The sequence below is a fragment of the Mixophyes fleayi genome, chromosome 4, assembly GCF_038048845.1.
Source record: "Mixophyes fleayi isolate aMixFle1 chromosome 4, aMixFle1.hap1, whole genome shotgun sequence".
In the NCBI taxonomy this organism is placed as follows: Eukaryota; Metazoa; Chordata; class Amphibia; order Anura; family Limnodynastidae; genus Mixophyes; species Mixophyes fleayi.
The window spans coordinates 232,520,975-232,537,209 of record NC_134405.1 but is presented as its reverse complement, the minus strand read 5'-3'; the positions used below and the strand labels follow the sequence as shown (position 1 = coordinate 232,537,209).

At 40.0% G+C, this 16,235-nt stretch overlaps 1 protein-coding gene across 16 annotated transcripts in view; it reads left to right on the top strand.

Moving 5' to 3' along the window:
- Positions 1–16,235, top strand: part of GRIP1 (glutamate receptor interacting protein 1) — a 473,755-nt gene that overhangs the window by 351,075 nt on the left and 106,445 nt on the right. For all 16 annotated transcript variants that reach the window (XM_075209477.1, XM_075209466.1, XM_075209465.1 and 13 more), the window contains exon 4: positions 3,803–3,948. In XM_075209477.1, the coding sequence (XP_075065578.1) occupies positions 3,803–3,948 (146 nt within the window). The remainder of the gene's footprint in view (positions 1–3,802; positions 3,949–16,235) is intronic.

Sequence of the window (16,235 nt, the reverse complement as noted above, 5' to 3'; positions counted from 1 at the left end):
CTTTTGGCAACACTCAGTCTTTCAAAGTACCTTTTAGGGTTTTTCGCAAAATTTCCGGTCGAATAATTTTCATGAACTCATATATACGTGCAAAATCTATATTGATGACCTGATTTATAATTTGAAAAGGTACATCATTGAAATTGTATATAGCCTCTGCTAATAATAAGGCTTTTCATTTAAACTTCACATATGCTAGTCAGCAGTATTTTTGTTTTCATTATTATAGATGAGGAGAGACATTCATGTTCCTGTGCACACTTCAAAGAAGTAGACACAAATACCGTAATGTGCATAATGAATATAAAACTTAATTTCTTAGAGATATTCCGAAAAGCCAGTTACATTGAATTAACAGGATTTGTACCAATAACATTATAAAAATGGTTGGGCCAAATTATACTTCAATGGCTCGATGATCAATTCTATGCATAGACCACATTATGTTTTGACTCACTTGCTCTGCATGTTTTATTAGTTTTAAATAAAATTCCAACTCGTGGTGTTGGATTTAGGACAACAGGCGGATTGTTGAGGAATCCTCCATTTTGTTGGAGACCAGACTCCCAAACACATGGAGAACAAAATCACTATTTTCTGCACAGGGCTCCTTCCAAAGACATAGGTTAAAAAGAAAAGGCAAACATATGGTCTCTCTCTCTCTCTCTCTCTCTCTCTCTCTCTCTCTCTCTTCTCTCTCTCTCTCTCTCTCTCTCTCTCTCTCTCTCTCTCTCTCTCTCTCTCTCTCTCTCTCTCTCTCTCTCTCTCTCTCTCTCTCTCTCTCTCTCTCTCTCTCCTCCCCCTCCTCCCCCTCCTCCCCCTCCTCCCCCACCCTCCTCTCTCTCTCTCTCTCTCTCTCTCTCTCTCTCTCTCTCTCTCTCTCTCTCTCTCTCTCTCTCTCTCTCCTCTCTCTCTCTCTTCTCTCTCTCTCTCTCTCTCTCTCTCTCTCTCTCTCTCTCTCTCTCTCTCCTCCCCCTCCTCCCCCCCCCTCTCCCTGGTGGACTTTTCAAGAGATCAATAATATTTTATCCCTCAACCATCACTTACCCCAAACCACATGGGTCAACGCTATGAGTAATGGAATATACAAACCTACAAGGACAGGCTTAGTATGGGATAGGAGAACATGGGGCCGATTGTAAATTGTTGATTATTATGTTGAGGGGATGATTGATAGTGATATATACCACTGAGATGGATGTGTTATATGCATTTATAGGTACAGTGCGATGTTGTTATGGGGAGTAGTGTTATTAATGGAAGAAGTGATGTTATGGATAAGGATTGCATATGGGAACAAGGATTCAGCAACGATTTTAAGGGAGTAGAGTAATAAAATAATTTATATGAAGTACTAGGATATGGTTGCTGCTGAGTACATGATGAGATTAATATTTTTAAGGATTGTTAATGGGAGCAAGACAGCAGTGGTTGTTATGGGAGAAAAGTAATAAAGGAAGAGACATTTATATTGCAGTGCTAGGATATTGTTGCTACTGAGCACATGCTGAAGTTTGATTATTGAAGTTGATGTGTATGGATATTATGGGGACCGTGATGATTGGAATAGTGATTGATATTGATGTGATATACATGAATTAATGGAAAAGCAGTGGTGTATTATACTGGAAGCAGTAGTGGTTATGCAGGATACTAGAATATAATTGCATTGTATTGGATTGTTGTTCTAATGCTGCTAAGGTGAGGAATGTAATTGTATGGCACCACCCAAAACGCGTAACTAGAGCACTATCTGATCTGGATAACCTGGTTTTTCATCTGGCATATGGTGGGGCAGACATAGATGTCCAACATTTTAAGTTTCTTCCTAGTTATCAGCGTATATGATTATTTTTAAGCATAATAAAATGTGCATTTGAGCTATCATACACTGTTTTGTTTCTTAATCTAACACACTTCAAGTATAATTCATCATATTCTCAACCTGTATTTCAAGATTGTTACAGATCCCCAAGTGGAGGTGCAGCTGGAAAACACTATAAATCACTGATTTATCTATTATCTCTGCTTTCTAAAGGGCATTTATGAGCTGAAAAAGTGTAAAATTGCAGTGTACAGTTATCCCGGATATACAGGGTAGTTCATGGACTTGGATGAAAGGATGGCCGTGTCTGCAGGTGTGCAAGCATTTGCACCTGTGAATGAGAGTTGTTAGGAGAATCAAGAATGTTCCTCGCCAGGTGTGGATTGGGCACCAAGTGCGCTTACTTTTGTACTGATGATGAAAAACAAGAATTAATGTTGCGGGATGGAATAAATTTAAATGAGTTCATTTTTACAGGGGCGTGCCTACTTTGTGGGACGGCTATTTTCTCGCACAACAGGTCTTGTATTGTCCGCCACCCATGAGGTCCTGGAGGTGGAGGTATTTTGTACACATCCTGCACTTTCTTGAAGCACTTTGCTAATATAATCAAAAGCTTCAAACAAACTAGGTGTCAAAAGTACTAAACATTGCCCCAGTGTTCCTTCACGATCATGATTAATTTAAGCACCACTGAGTCACAAAATTACAGCTTTCAATCATGACTTGTGGAGGTAAAATACATTGCGTGTTAAGAGGAGATTCCACTGCAGTTCTGTTAAAAAGTAAAGTATTACCTTCCTACTCCACTATAGACAACGAACTCTCCTCATACATCTTAACAGTGGCTCTCATACAGGTCAAATAGCTGAGAGTGATGTTATGTTTGTGGCGCTGCCCATGTGTCTAATGCACACAGAGTACTTCTGTGCAGCCACTCATATCCTGCCTGCATACTGGAGAAGCACCTCCCTTCTCACATGACAAACTGCTGCAATGGAGTGAAAGAGTATGGTGGATATTTGTTAAACCAAGATTTTATGTAGAGTGTTTTAGCTCCGTAATAAACAGCCTTTAATATATATATATACAGTATATTAATATCAGATTGTGGTCCACCGACCAACAAGACGAGGTGCAGGTGGATTTAACTTAGGTGTTTCAAACATGGTAAAGTGGCCGAGCAAATTGAAATGTACTTGGCGGACAAGCAGAGACGCACATAAAGAAGCATTCCGGATTTATAGTTTGTTTCTGCTACAATTTCTTTGTTCGAAAATGTATATCTTTGGACAGTGACTTTCTGTAGCACTTCTGTCCTTCAATAATCTGTTTCCTTGCTTGAATTTTGTTAACTCACATCTTAAATGGATGGTGAGGAGAAATACTGTCTTCTACCGAACAACCTCATACATTTAGTGTATTTTTAAGTAAAATAAGAAAAAGTATTGGAATCTATATAGGTACCTCATTATTGTAAATCTGTTATAGAATTCTGTGTGTATTAATAATTGATTCATAATATTCCTGATTGTATTTAAGAATATTCATGTAATGTAAATGTTTCACACGTGAAGATTGTACCACTTATGTGTAAATTATTTTTCACTATTAGTTTCAAGAGGCTATTTTTACAGAAGTGTGAATTGCAGAATATTGCATTTTTCAGACCTGTACTTTGAATTGTATTACATTGACATTCACAGGTTCTTTAGTAACTTGACATGATCACATCGCCATGGTCTGTTGAAAAAAAAGAAAGTTGAATAAAATGTGTCGATGTTGTAGTAATCTGCTTTTTAAAATTCACACATTTTGCTACCATATATATAAAATTATATACGTATAATTAGTAAGTGGTATAAGTAACACCAATGAAAAAAAGGTGTTTCTGTTGGTAAACCTTGTATTTGAGCTCAACATATAGTATATGAGGAGTAAGTTTGCACCAATCTGACAGTCCAGTGTTCTTTACAGAAGTGACCAGCTGAATGTGGGAGACTATATCAAATGTGTGAATGGCATCAACCTTACAAAGTTCCGTCACGATGAGATCATCAGCCTGCTGAAGAATGTTGGTGAACGCGTGGTTCTTGAAGTGGAGTATGAACTGCCTCCAGTGTGTAAGTAATGGATATCATATTGATTGTGGCCATTTTAAACGGCACATGGGGGAGGATGGGTCATAGAATGCTGAATTATGTAACCAGGACAGGTTTGTTCTGCCATTACTAAGATTTCTAGGTACATTTAACTAGGGTACCTTAATTTATTTGATCTTCACTTTCTGCTCATGCGTTATGTAACTAATTTATTTACCAATTATAGAACATAGGAATATCACTATCCACTTGGGTAGTTACGTTAGTGAGGACAGAGCTTTTTGTGATAGGGGCAGTGTCATCATCTGAGGAAATTAATTGAGTCAAGCAGATGGACACAGACTGAGGATTTAATAATGGAAGGAGCAAGGTCCCCAAAAGCACAGAGTAGTAGTGTTGTCAAGTCATGAAACAAATGTCATGAATTCAACTTAATATTTTTGTTATTTATCGAGATAACATGTAACATAATTATAAAACACACTTGCCCACTTAGTATACAACCATAGCGATAAGTTAAAAAGATATATATCAAAATGGTATTTAGCCTTGGGTTGATTGCCCCCAGTTTTGGGAAAGCTCAGAGGCACGCGTGTGACATGCGTTGGTAACCAGCGCTTGCATTTGTTGTCATAAAGGGGTGAGAGGAGGACTCTCCATTAATCCTTTTGCATTCACTTGAAGTGAATACGAGTAAATATAGCAGGCAGTATCCTAAAGACACCACTGAAACCATCTGCAGATGTAAACACAAGTTGGTAGGGGGTCATTAGAATCTATAGGTTCCCATGACCATTTACAAGCCAAATTGGCAAAAAAAAAATAAGTCTTTAAATGTCATTATTATTAAATAATAACAGATTTATAGCCAAACATATATTACAGCCTGAATTTGCAGATGGTAATACAAGATTTAAAGTAAAAGGATCTAGCACTAATTTTATGGCGTTACAATTCTGAAGACTGATCTTTTTGCAGGCACAAATTTTCACATAAAATTTGGAGGTTTCTTGAGTCAATCCCAGAGTTGAGATTACTTTTATAATTTATAGTAGTTATCTTTAAACTATCTTCAGAATTTTAAACATAAAGTAAAATGTGACTGTAACACCATTTTGAACCATTCTTTGAATTTTGGCCATTGTCTTTTGCCATATAAAGCTATTTTGAGAAGTAGTAATTGTGTTGCAAAAGTTGTATTTGATATGTTAACACAGATCTTGCACTGCCTATTGCTGCTGATTTTTCATAGTAGCAAATGGTGGATACAAAGAAAGAATGACAGGATTTTCTGCAACCCGTGCTAGTAGAGGCACATGTAGCAATAGTGCAAGTGCTGTAAGATATCTACCAAGTCTAATACTCATTTTCAGGAGTGCTTGACTAGGTTCTGAGCACCTTTTTATATTCAATCTTCATCCCCTGCTCATACGAAATGTCTCCTGATCATGTCCAATTTTGATGTGGGCAGGAACATAACAACATGGAGCCAATCAGATAATTAGAAGGTTCACAGCTACAAGAGATGAGGCAATGACCTGTCCACTTGTTTGAGTGAGGACAGGGTGGCTCCATTTGACAGGGGCAGGGGCAGTGTCATTATGGTAATTGATTAAAGTAGGAAGCCACAGACTAAGAGTTAGATAATTGAAGGAGCTGTATCCTCCAACTGCACAGTGTATTAATGGGAGGTTTCTGTCACGCTGATTGGATTGTTGTGTCATACATCGCACTTGTTTTAATGTAGTTTGGAAAATGAAAGCAAACATCTGCACATTTTTCCTTTGCACCCCTTTGTATAAATGTCTTCAGAGTGGAGTACAAATGTGGCATTATTTTATATTTAAAAAAAAAAAAAAAAGTTGTAAAAGCTGTCTTGTGATTAAATGGGTCTAAGGAGATGAAAAATGAACATTTTCTAACACAAAAGCTTCTTTCTATAGTAGCTATGTGTTTTTTTTTATTATAGTGACACTATAGGGGATAAAGAAGGTACACAGAGAGCTGTATATTGTGTGCATCCAGGGCCGGCGCTCCCATAAGGCAGCCTTAGGCAGCTGCCTAGGGAGCCGGCCTCTGGGGGGCGGCACTAAGGACTACTTTATACATAAATAATGCGGGCCGAGGGCAGATTGCCCGTACCCCCGCCCGCCCGCAATAATGCGGTGCTGCACCGTAGCAGCACCGCATTTTAAAATTTACCTGGCGCCTAGTTCCCGGCTTCTGGCGCCGGGTAGTGACGTCACGACGCTGCCGCTGCGAGTGTAGAGGAGCAGAAGACAGAGAAAGAAGCAAGCAAGAAGAGAAAGGAAAGAAAATGAAGAAACTAAGGTGAGTACAGGAAAGAAGAGGCTACAGAAAACAGGAGGGGACGGGGGACGGATGCTATACATATGGGGGAGAGAACGGAGGCTACATAAAGGGGGCGGGATGGAGGCTACAGCAAGGAGGGAGAATGGAGGCTATACAAGGAGGGGGGGGGGTTGGAGGCTACAGCAAGGAGGGAGAATGGTGGCTATACAAGGAGGGAGAATGGAGGCTATACAAGGAGGGAGAATGGAGGCTATACAAGGAGGGAGAATGGAGGCTACAGCAAGGAGGGAGAATGGAGGCTACAGCAAGGAGGGAGAATGGAGGCTACAGCAAGGAGGGAGAATGGAGGCTATACAAGAGGGAGAATGGAGGCTATACAAGGGGGGGGATGGAGGCTATACAAGGGGGGGGGGAATGGAGGCTATACAAAGGGGGGGAATGGAGGCTATACAAAGGGGGAGAGAGAACGGAGGCTACAGAAAGGGGGCGAGAGGAGAGAACAGAGGCTACAGAAAGGGGGCGAGAGGAGAGAACAGAGGCTACAAAAAGGGGGGGGGAGAATGGAGGCTACAAAAATGGGGGGAGAATGAGGCTACAAAAATGGGGGGAGAATGGAGGCTACAAAAATGGGGGGAGAATGAGGCTACAAAAATGGGGGGAGAATGGAGGCTACAAAAAGGGGGGGAGAATGGAGGCTACAGAAAGGGGGGGAGAATGGAGGCTACAAAAAGGGGGGGGAGAATGGAGGCTACAGAAAGGGGGGGGAGAATGGAGGATACAGAAGGGGGGAATGGATGCTAAAGAAAGGGGGGAATGAATGCTACAGAAAGGGGGAGAATGGATGCTACAGAATATTGGGGAGGGGGAGGAGGCTGGAGAAAATAGGGAATTGGGGGATTACAATTAGAAATGTCCTTGAGTTAGAGACTCTGGGGTCTTGTACTAAAATAGTGTCATGACAAAATGCAGCGATGCATAATGAAGCACCACTTTAATTCACCTTGCTGGGGCTACTCTAGGATAGTTAAGGAACCATTTATGTGTATTAGTATTTGCACTCTATTTGGCTCTACTTTGTTGCCCTCTATTAGTATAATTAATTTTACATCTGCAGAATACATTAACAAATGCAAATAAAATAGAACGGTCTAGATTATCTGTCATTTAGATTACTTTTCTCTATTTATTTGCATGTGTTAGTATATTTAATATATCATCTACAGAATACATTAATAGACAGCAACAGAGGAGAGCCAAGTAGTGGGCAGGGGGGCATGTGAGTAAAGCTGGTGTTATGTGGCTGGCATATGTGACACAAGCTGATGGGCAAGGGGTGACATATGTGAGAACAGCTAGTGGGCAGACGGGCATGTGTGAGTGAAGTTGGTGGGCAGCGGGGTACATGTCAGTGTGTAACAGGTGAGTGATGTCATGTTTTCTTTTCTTTTGTTTGTTTTGTTCTGAAGTCTAGCATTTGGAGCCTCCCCTCTAGATATCCTGTGTTTGCTCCTGGGCAGCAGTGAAGCCTGGACAGCATTCTGTTTCAGACATCAGTGCTGCGTTAGACATCTAGACTGCATCCCAGCCAGCCAAGAGGAGGTAAGAGTTATTATTTTTAAGTGTGTTGGGGGCTGGGAAAATAGATTTTTTTTTTTATTTTTTTTTTGGGGGGGAGGGGGGCGGCAGGCTTAAGCTTTGCCTAGGGTGCTGGGCAACCTTGCACCGGCCCTGTGTGCATCACTGAGGTTTCATATGGTGGACATAAGAGTTTAGGCTACTTACCCTTGCAAAGGGCTGCATTTGGTAGAAATAAGACTGCAATTCTGGGAACAGGGTTGCATAGGACACATTGAACATGAATCTGTTAATTCGAACACAGACCTATATATACAGTAGGCATGAAGCTGTGTTGGGCACATGGTTATTGGTGCACATGATTACATGTGGTGTGCATGAGACTGGTGCATAGGCCTTTAATGGAGGGTATGGGTCTGCTAACCTGGACACATGGCTGTTTTGGGCACAAGCCTGTATGTAGTTGACACAGGGCTGGAGTAGGCATAAGACTGTTGGACACAGGGCAGTAATGTTTTACTTAGTTTAGTGCTGCTATTATATAGTCTTCTTTTGTATTTATAATATTACAGTTCTAATCAAATAAATAACACTACTATTATTTTTCTAACTATTCTTTTCCATTCATTTGTTGCAGTGTATTATCTATGCCAGTGCCATACATTTTCAGTATCTTTGATGCCCCTCATTATGCAAATGCCTATTGTAGTATTTACAGTGTGGGCATGAGGTTGTTATGCTGGGCATCCAGACTGTATGTAATGGACATTAGGGTGTCATGCTGGGCATGGCGCTGTATGTGATCGTAGCGATTTGCTATGTATTGTGTATTTTTCTTCCTTTACAGTGCACACCATTTGCTTTGTGGCTATCTATGCAAGGTGCATTATGTATATAGTTTTCTACAATGCTAAGTATTTTATCACCATAATGTGCACCAGGCTATGTACTGTTTATAGTCATATTGCGCATGCTGTTTACCTTTCTGCCTAGCTCCACACCCTTCATGCTATCCGGCCCTCCATCATGTTTGACCCAAAAATCTGCCCTCTGCATATAAGAAGTTGGACAGCACTGGTCTGTGAAATACATACACTTGTGCTAGTTGGGGAATAGGGAAAGGGGCCTTGATTGGTTTACATATGTTGTGCTCTGTGGCTAAAACGCCAATTAAATTGGTAGAACATATACTAATTACAGTTTGCTGTAATCATTTATTCCTTTTACTTATTCCTCCTTTCATGTGCTATAAATATGGTACTTATGTGCTATTGTTAAAATCCAGTCATACAATGCCCCATATAGTACATTGAGGTATATACTGAAGCTTCAGTCTTGCTGTGATGTACTTACTATACTTGGTCTTGTAGCACTGTACCATCTGTGAATGGACATAGATGTGTTAATCATAAGACCTGTTAAGCCCTAGGTTTCTTTCCTGTTATTTTCTCTTGCAGTGTTCTTTATGGAGAACAGGTGACCTCTGTCTGCATCTACTCCTTTTTCTATGAGTGTTCTCTTTAATTATTTAGAAGCAGGGACTGAGCTGTTCAGGCTTTCCTGCCATATGAAGATTTCATTTCACCAGCCGCAAGAAGCAGTGCCGGTGTTTCATATTGTAAATGAAGCATGAAAATCTAAATACTTTATGCTTCAAGCTTTTATTTATTGCACATCTGCACAGGCTGAGGATGGTGTCCTTGCTCCTGGCATTTTCCTACAAAGCCCATGCTTAGTTTAATGTCTGCTGTGCAAAGTTGATCCTGACAGTTGTTTTTAATATTATACTCCAATAAACTGATTTAAAGCTTATGTTATTGTTGTTGCTTTTTTCGTGTATAAATACAATCTACAAATGTCTTAGACTTTTATCTATTGATAATACATTGTATGTTAAGGTAACTAACACTACTTACTGTTTTCTATTCCAATTAAATGGTGTAATATCATATCTATACCAATGCCACACACTTTCGCTGACTTTAATCCACATGTGAAAATCTTTCCCAGTGTTGTATTCAGGGGTGCAGAGAGGGTATGAGAGGGCCTGCCTTGGGGTCCTATCCAATTCCAAACATATAGAGATATCTGTGATTATTTCTATCACACATATTTTGCTTGTTATAGAATTATATACTGTGTAAACTGATATGTACTTTGTTCACTTATTATTTTCCATATTTCATGTACCTATACATTATCCAAACAGGTCCCAACATTTCAGGATCTGTGCAAGAATCCAGTACCAGGTTGTGAAAGCTGCAATATCAGGTAGTTGAGAGTAACACCATTTTTAATACACAATGGGGGGAATTCCCCCCATAGTGTCCATCTGTAAGGAGGCGCGGCCACAGACCATGTTGGCCTCGCCCTCGTTACTATGTGAACACGCCCCCTTCAACGACACGCACGTCCCTCCTTCTGCTATGTCTGTGTGTGAGGGAGTGGAATCCGCAGAAAATTGGTCTACCAGAGCCCCAAATTCCTCTTAGCGGGCCTGGTTGTATTAACAGTGCTTTGCAACAAATACATACTGCTTGAATATGGGCATACAAATTAGGATCATTATTGGCATTTAAAATAGTGCAACAGGTGAGTGAGTTATAGCTCTAGACAGCTGTGTGGGAACTGTGCCTTCTGGCTCTCCATATCTATGAAGTTGATTGAGCACAAACTGTGCTTGCATTCTGATTCTGAAAAAATACTTTGAATGATGTACACAGACCTATGATATTTTGTATACATTGACTGACAGTAAAATAGAAAAAAACCTGTTATCTTAACCGCCCCCTGTCCCGGATATGGGGCATGACTAGAGGGGGACGGGGTCGGTCAATCATGTGATTTTGGCCCCACCCCCACATTGAAAATGATGTTTTGATGTGGGGACGGGGCCAAAATTACGCGATTCACGTAATCGCATAATTACGCGAATCGCATTATTTTGGCCAGATATTTGCAGGATGCGGGAGAATTGCCTGCTCTCCTGGGAGTCCGGGAGACCGACCGGATTTTGGGAGTCTCCCGGACATTCCGGGCGAGTTGGCAAGTATGATCTTAACCTCCTCCTTATTCTTAGCAAAAGTATAGCTGGTATTGTTAGTCAGCCCTGACAAATCCAGTAAAGGTCAGAAAGCCTGGTACAGAATTGATTGCAGAAATACACTTGTCTAGTCCAGAACTAAATGACGTTGATATCTCATATATATGATATCTCATATGCTATATTTACAATAAAATAGTCTGTTATTCAAATATTGAGAGTGGATGGCGTTACAGCAAAGTGTGAAGTTCTTTTCCGTACTATCTCCTACTGGGAAGTGTATTCAGCACGTCTGACCTCTCCGCCAGTCCAAGAGATGGCTGACATTGCTCTGTACTCCCTGATAGACTGCGAGGCATGGTACGGTCTGATGGACAATGTGATTTGGCACAAACAACACACCTGACTGAAGCTGCATTAATTTCTTATATTCTCCTTGGTTTGTTAGATCTTGTCAATAAGTAATTTGTTTACACTAAAATAAAAAAACAATGTGTCAAAAAGGGAAATAGAAAGTAGGTTGGAAAGAAAGCAAATCTTAGGAGGAATCACTTTTAAACATTTTTCACAATTAAATTTTGTATTTTAAGTTTTGCTATCAGGGATGAAAAATTAAAGAGCCTCTAGTGAAAACTATGTAAAAGCCCCATTATGTTATAGCAGCCAATCAGATATTAGCATTGATTTATTTACTACAGAGGTTCTTAAGTCTTCGAGTAACCCAAACAGGCCATATTTTGAAGGTTTCCATCTGTGGGAACAGGTTTAACAATCTATTAAACTGGGCCAGTAATTATCTCACCAGATCCAATGATTTGGAAACTCTGTAAACATGACCTGTTGGGTATACTTGAGGACTTGGAAAACCCTGGGCTAGTGCAATTAGAATTGGAAAACAATTTCCTGATTGGTTTATGTACATTACAGCACACTTATCCAATTTTCTCCATGTAAAACAAAAAAAAGCAGTTAACAATGCTGGGCCTGATTCATTAAGGATCTTAAATTAAGAAGTTTCTTATTTCAGTCTCCTGGACAAAACCATGTTACAATGCAAGGGGTGCAAATTAGTTTTCTGTTTTGCACATAAGTTAAATACTGACTGTTTTTTCATGTAGCACACAAATATCAACTTTAAATTTCAGTGTACAAATAAGCAATCAAGCACAGACCATGTTGGCCTCGCCCTCGTTACTATGTGAACACGCCCCCTTCAATAACTCCCTCCTCCCCCCTGGGGGTCTCCCTGTCTTCCGCGCCCTCCTTCTTGGGCCCCGTCGTTTGCGGATCCTCCCTCCCCCTTCCCCGCTCTCTCTAGCTGTGCATTGAGCGTACTGAGTTGCTGTGTTTACTGTACTGTGCTGTCTCCCATTGTATTGTGATTTTGTTTGTCTCTGTACGGTGCTGCGGATGCCTTGTGGCGCCTTATAAATAAATATTAATAATAATAATATTTAACTTATGTGCAAAACAGAATGCTAATTTGCACCCCTTGCATTGTAATATAGTTTTGTCCAGGAGATTTAAATAAGAAACTTCTTAATTTAAGATCCTTAATGAATCAGGCCCACTATCTTTAATGTGCATACGCTACATTTCAAACACTGGGTGGTTATGTGGCTGTTTATTCAAGATGCCCAACAATGACTTTACCAAACATGACACTCGCTGCATACTGGCCCATGTTGATTGATTGCACTCAGAAGTGAAGAGTGCACAGAGCACAATCATATGAAATGTTGGTGGTCATAATAATGGTTTAAACATGTTGAAATGCCTGGTCCAAATAAGACTTTTAAGGGCATATTCAATTGACGGCGGGATCGCCGAAAATCCCGCGCTCCAAAAATATTACCGTTAATGCGGTAATATCTCGCTGGATTTCCAGCTAGTAAATTACCGTATTAACAGTTTTCCCGCCCAGGATTACCGTAATAACAGTAATATTTTTGGAGCGCGGGATTTTCGGCGATCCCGCCATCAATTGAATATGCCCCTTAGATCACAATCAACTGCCTTGATTGTGATCTATGATTGCTCTGCACTTTCCAAATACTACTTAATACTGTTTGGTGTAAACTGTAATAGACTTGTCACCATTTAATATTAAGCAAAACTCTAATAATGGTTTTCACTTCAACAACTTTAACAGTTGAACATTACAGTCAATTCTTCCAGCTTTGGATACCACTGTACTGCACAGTTTCATTCATTTGCCATCAATAAATGACTTTGGCATGCAGAACTGTGTGTTTATTTAGTGCAGGTTTTTTCAGGTAGGCATTAAATTTACAACAATAGTTAATCCAAGAAAAACTTGCAAAGTAGGAAGAAAACAGTAAGAGGTCAGAAGTTACACCTTGCAACAGCAATTATGAGCTGAAGTGCTAGTGTGGTGATGCTGAAACCCAGCTTTCTAGGTTAAGGGAGAAGAAAGCTTCCGGATGCTGAAAAGATGCACATAGTATAAATTGATTAGTCATCAACTTCAGGCATGCAAGCGCACTTTAGAAGCTGACTTCAAGACAGATTATTCTCACATGACTTGGCACTCAGGGAATGGAAATCTCATTATCAGAAACCCCCTCTCCATTCTTAGGTGTTCACAATGAAATATACATCAGGATAGAGGTCTGAATTAGTAACGTAAACTTTTTTTTAACAACTCTAGTGTAAAATCAGTTTAAACAAAGCCTCCCCGTATATATATGTGTGTATGTATATGTGTATACATATGTATGTGTGTATGTGTGTATATATATATATATATATATATATATATATATATATATATATATATATATATATATACTGTAAATGTTACTTATAGTCTAGGAGATTTGTATTTGCTGTTGTTCATCCCCTTAATCATCTGCATGCTTGAATTTCTTCATGTCTTTATAACATTTATATATATTGGTTTGCAGACAGGTGTATAACACCAATGTTGATTGATTGTACACACTTATAACACATTTGTTAGTGTGTGTGATCTACAGAACTGTAACTAAACCCTGGGTGAGAGAGAACACTGGCACCAATTCCCCCTATCTTAGTGGGAGCTGTACTAGGTCTAGTGATGCATTGGGTGTGGCCAAACCAGTTAGATGGCATGCCTGGCCCGTGGAGTGCATGGTTAGCCACTTACTCCCTCCTTGGACCCTGGCCAGTCTCCCTGTTATGGCTTCTTAATGTTTTATACCGCTGACTCAAGGTGCACAAAAATCATTAATATAAATAATAAGCATGCTTGCTTAGAAAATGAGCAATTAATCCCTGGCATTCCTCTCCATTTTGTGCCCTGTATAGGGTGATGTGTTGTACCGCCCTAGCTATGGGCCGCTTGATAAGATGAGAAACTTAGAAGCAATGCGACAGTAGCGCATATATATGTAATTCACTTTTCATTCAGTCATCATCAGTCAATAATTGTACAAATGTGACTGCCACTGGAACCAGCTGCATTTTACTGACTTTCTAGGTGCTTTGATGTAAATGGTATAAACCCTCAAAAATAAAATCCCGTCTTGTATACCCAGCCAAACTAACTAGAACCCACTGCAGTTTTTACTCTGTGTGTATGTGAAATTAAGTGACAAACTTCCGCTATATGATATAGCCGCAAATAAAATGTCATACCTCTTGGTTTTTTAGTTTGATATTTTTCTGTTGCTTGAGAATGAGCTGTAATTCCACCATGGCCAGAGGGGTTTGTTGTTTGTTGCATATTAATATATAGCACGGAAGATGCACAAATGTTACTAGCTCATTTTCAGCAACAACGGGCTGGGTAAAAGGCAAACAAATGATGATAATTATTTTAATGTCTATTGCTTTGAGTATTTTCGTTGCCACGGTTCTTTCCTTCTACACATGTATTGTATTAGTCGGCCATATGTGTGGTATGCAGAAGGCATATCACACAATTTTGTGTAATGGTGATAGCATTCTGTTTCCAGAGGCCTTACATTATGCAGATGAGATACAGATGAAATATATATGCAAAGAGCATCTCATCTTTATTGGCCGGATTTGTGCTCTTGTCAAGTGCATATAGAGCAACATTATTGTACATCTATAGAACTGTATAATATATGATCTCCAGTAAAAAAAGAAAGGCATAATTGCACTCTTTATGTGCTAATGGTTATCGACTGTCCCTGCCTATGGTAAAGTTTTACGTAATAAAAATAATGAAATTGGATTTTTTGCTTTGTGTTTACAAATCTTGAGTTATACGGATTCTAGGGCTAATAAAACAACTATCCTATTTGCTGGCGTATAAGACTACTTTTTTGCCCTGAAAAACATGCCTCCAAGTGGGGGGGTCGTCTTATACACCAGGTCCAGTATCGCGCGGTATCCAGTGCGGCCGCGGCGGGTCATCAGCGTGGCTGCGGCGAGCATCAGCAGCGATACAGGGGTGCCAGCCTTTTCGGTGTGACCGGCCCGTTCTGCTGACAGGGAGGGCAGACAGGGAGCAGGGACCAATCCAATCAGGCTTTGTATACAGCCAACAGCCAACCACAGTACTGCACCATTGTACAGTACAATACAGCATAGAAAATGTCCAGCAGTCAAACCCCTATCAACCCTATCATGGCACCAGCAAAAAGAAAGAAATATGATGCAAGTTTTAAACTTAAAGTTGTAAACTTTGCCATGGAGCATAATAATTGTGCTGCTGCAAGACAATATGGAGTTACAGAAAAGATGGTTCGGGACTGGAAATCAAATGAAAAAGCATTAAAGATTATGCCAAGGGGTAAGTGTGCACTTGCTCTCTCCCTCTATTTGTTATCTTCCTTCCTTCATTGACTAGTGAATTACGTTTAATAAACTTGCACTGTTTTATGTTTACTGTACATGTTTGATAACATACAGCCTTGTGACAGTTTTCCTGCATGTCATAGGCATTCGCATATAAATTAACATGTTGAAATCAAATCTGATGTTCTTTTACGTTTTATTTGGTGTGTGGAAGGTGTGCGGAAGAGGGGGTAGTCTTATACGGCGATTATATAACAAACTCTATATTTTGAGTGGAAATGTTGGGGGTCGTCTTATACGCCGGCAAATACGGTAGTTACATTTTTGCCCGTTATCTTATCCCTATGTTTCAAATGCCAAACTTAAAAAGTTGACTAAGTGATGTGACACGGGCATTTTAAACGCCATGTTTTTTTCCCGCCAACAAAACACTTCTAGAGATAAATGTATCAAAACTGCAGTAGTTGCCAAACAACAATTTTCGATAACATTGCTGGCTAGAGTTAAAGCAGCAGTTTAATAAATAGGAAAAAGGGTCTGGCTGGCAAATTTTAGCCTGGGGGGGGGGGGGGGGGGGTTGAGAATTGGCTGAGCAGCCTATTAGGAG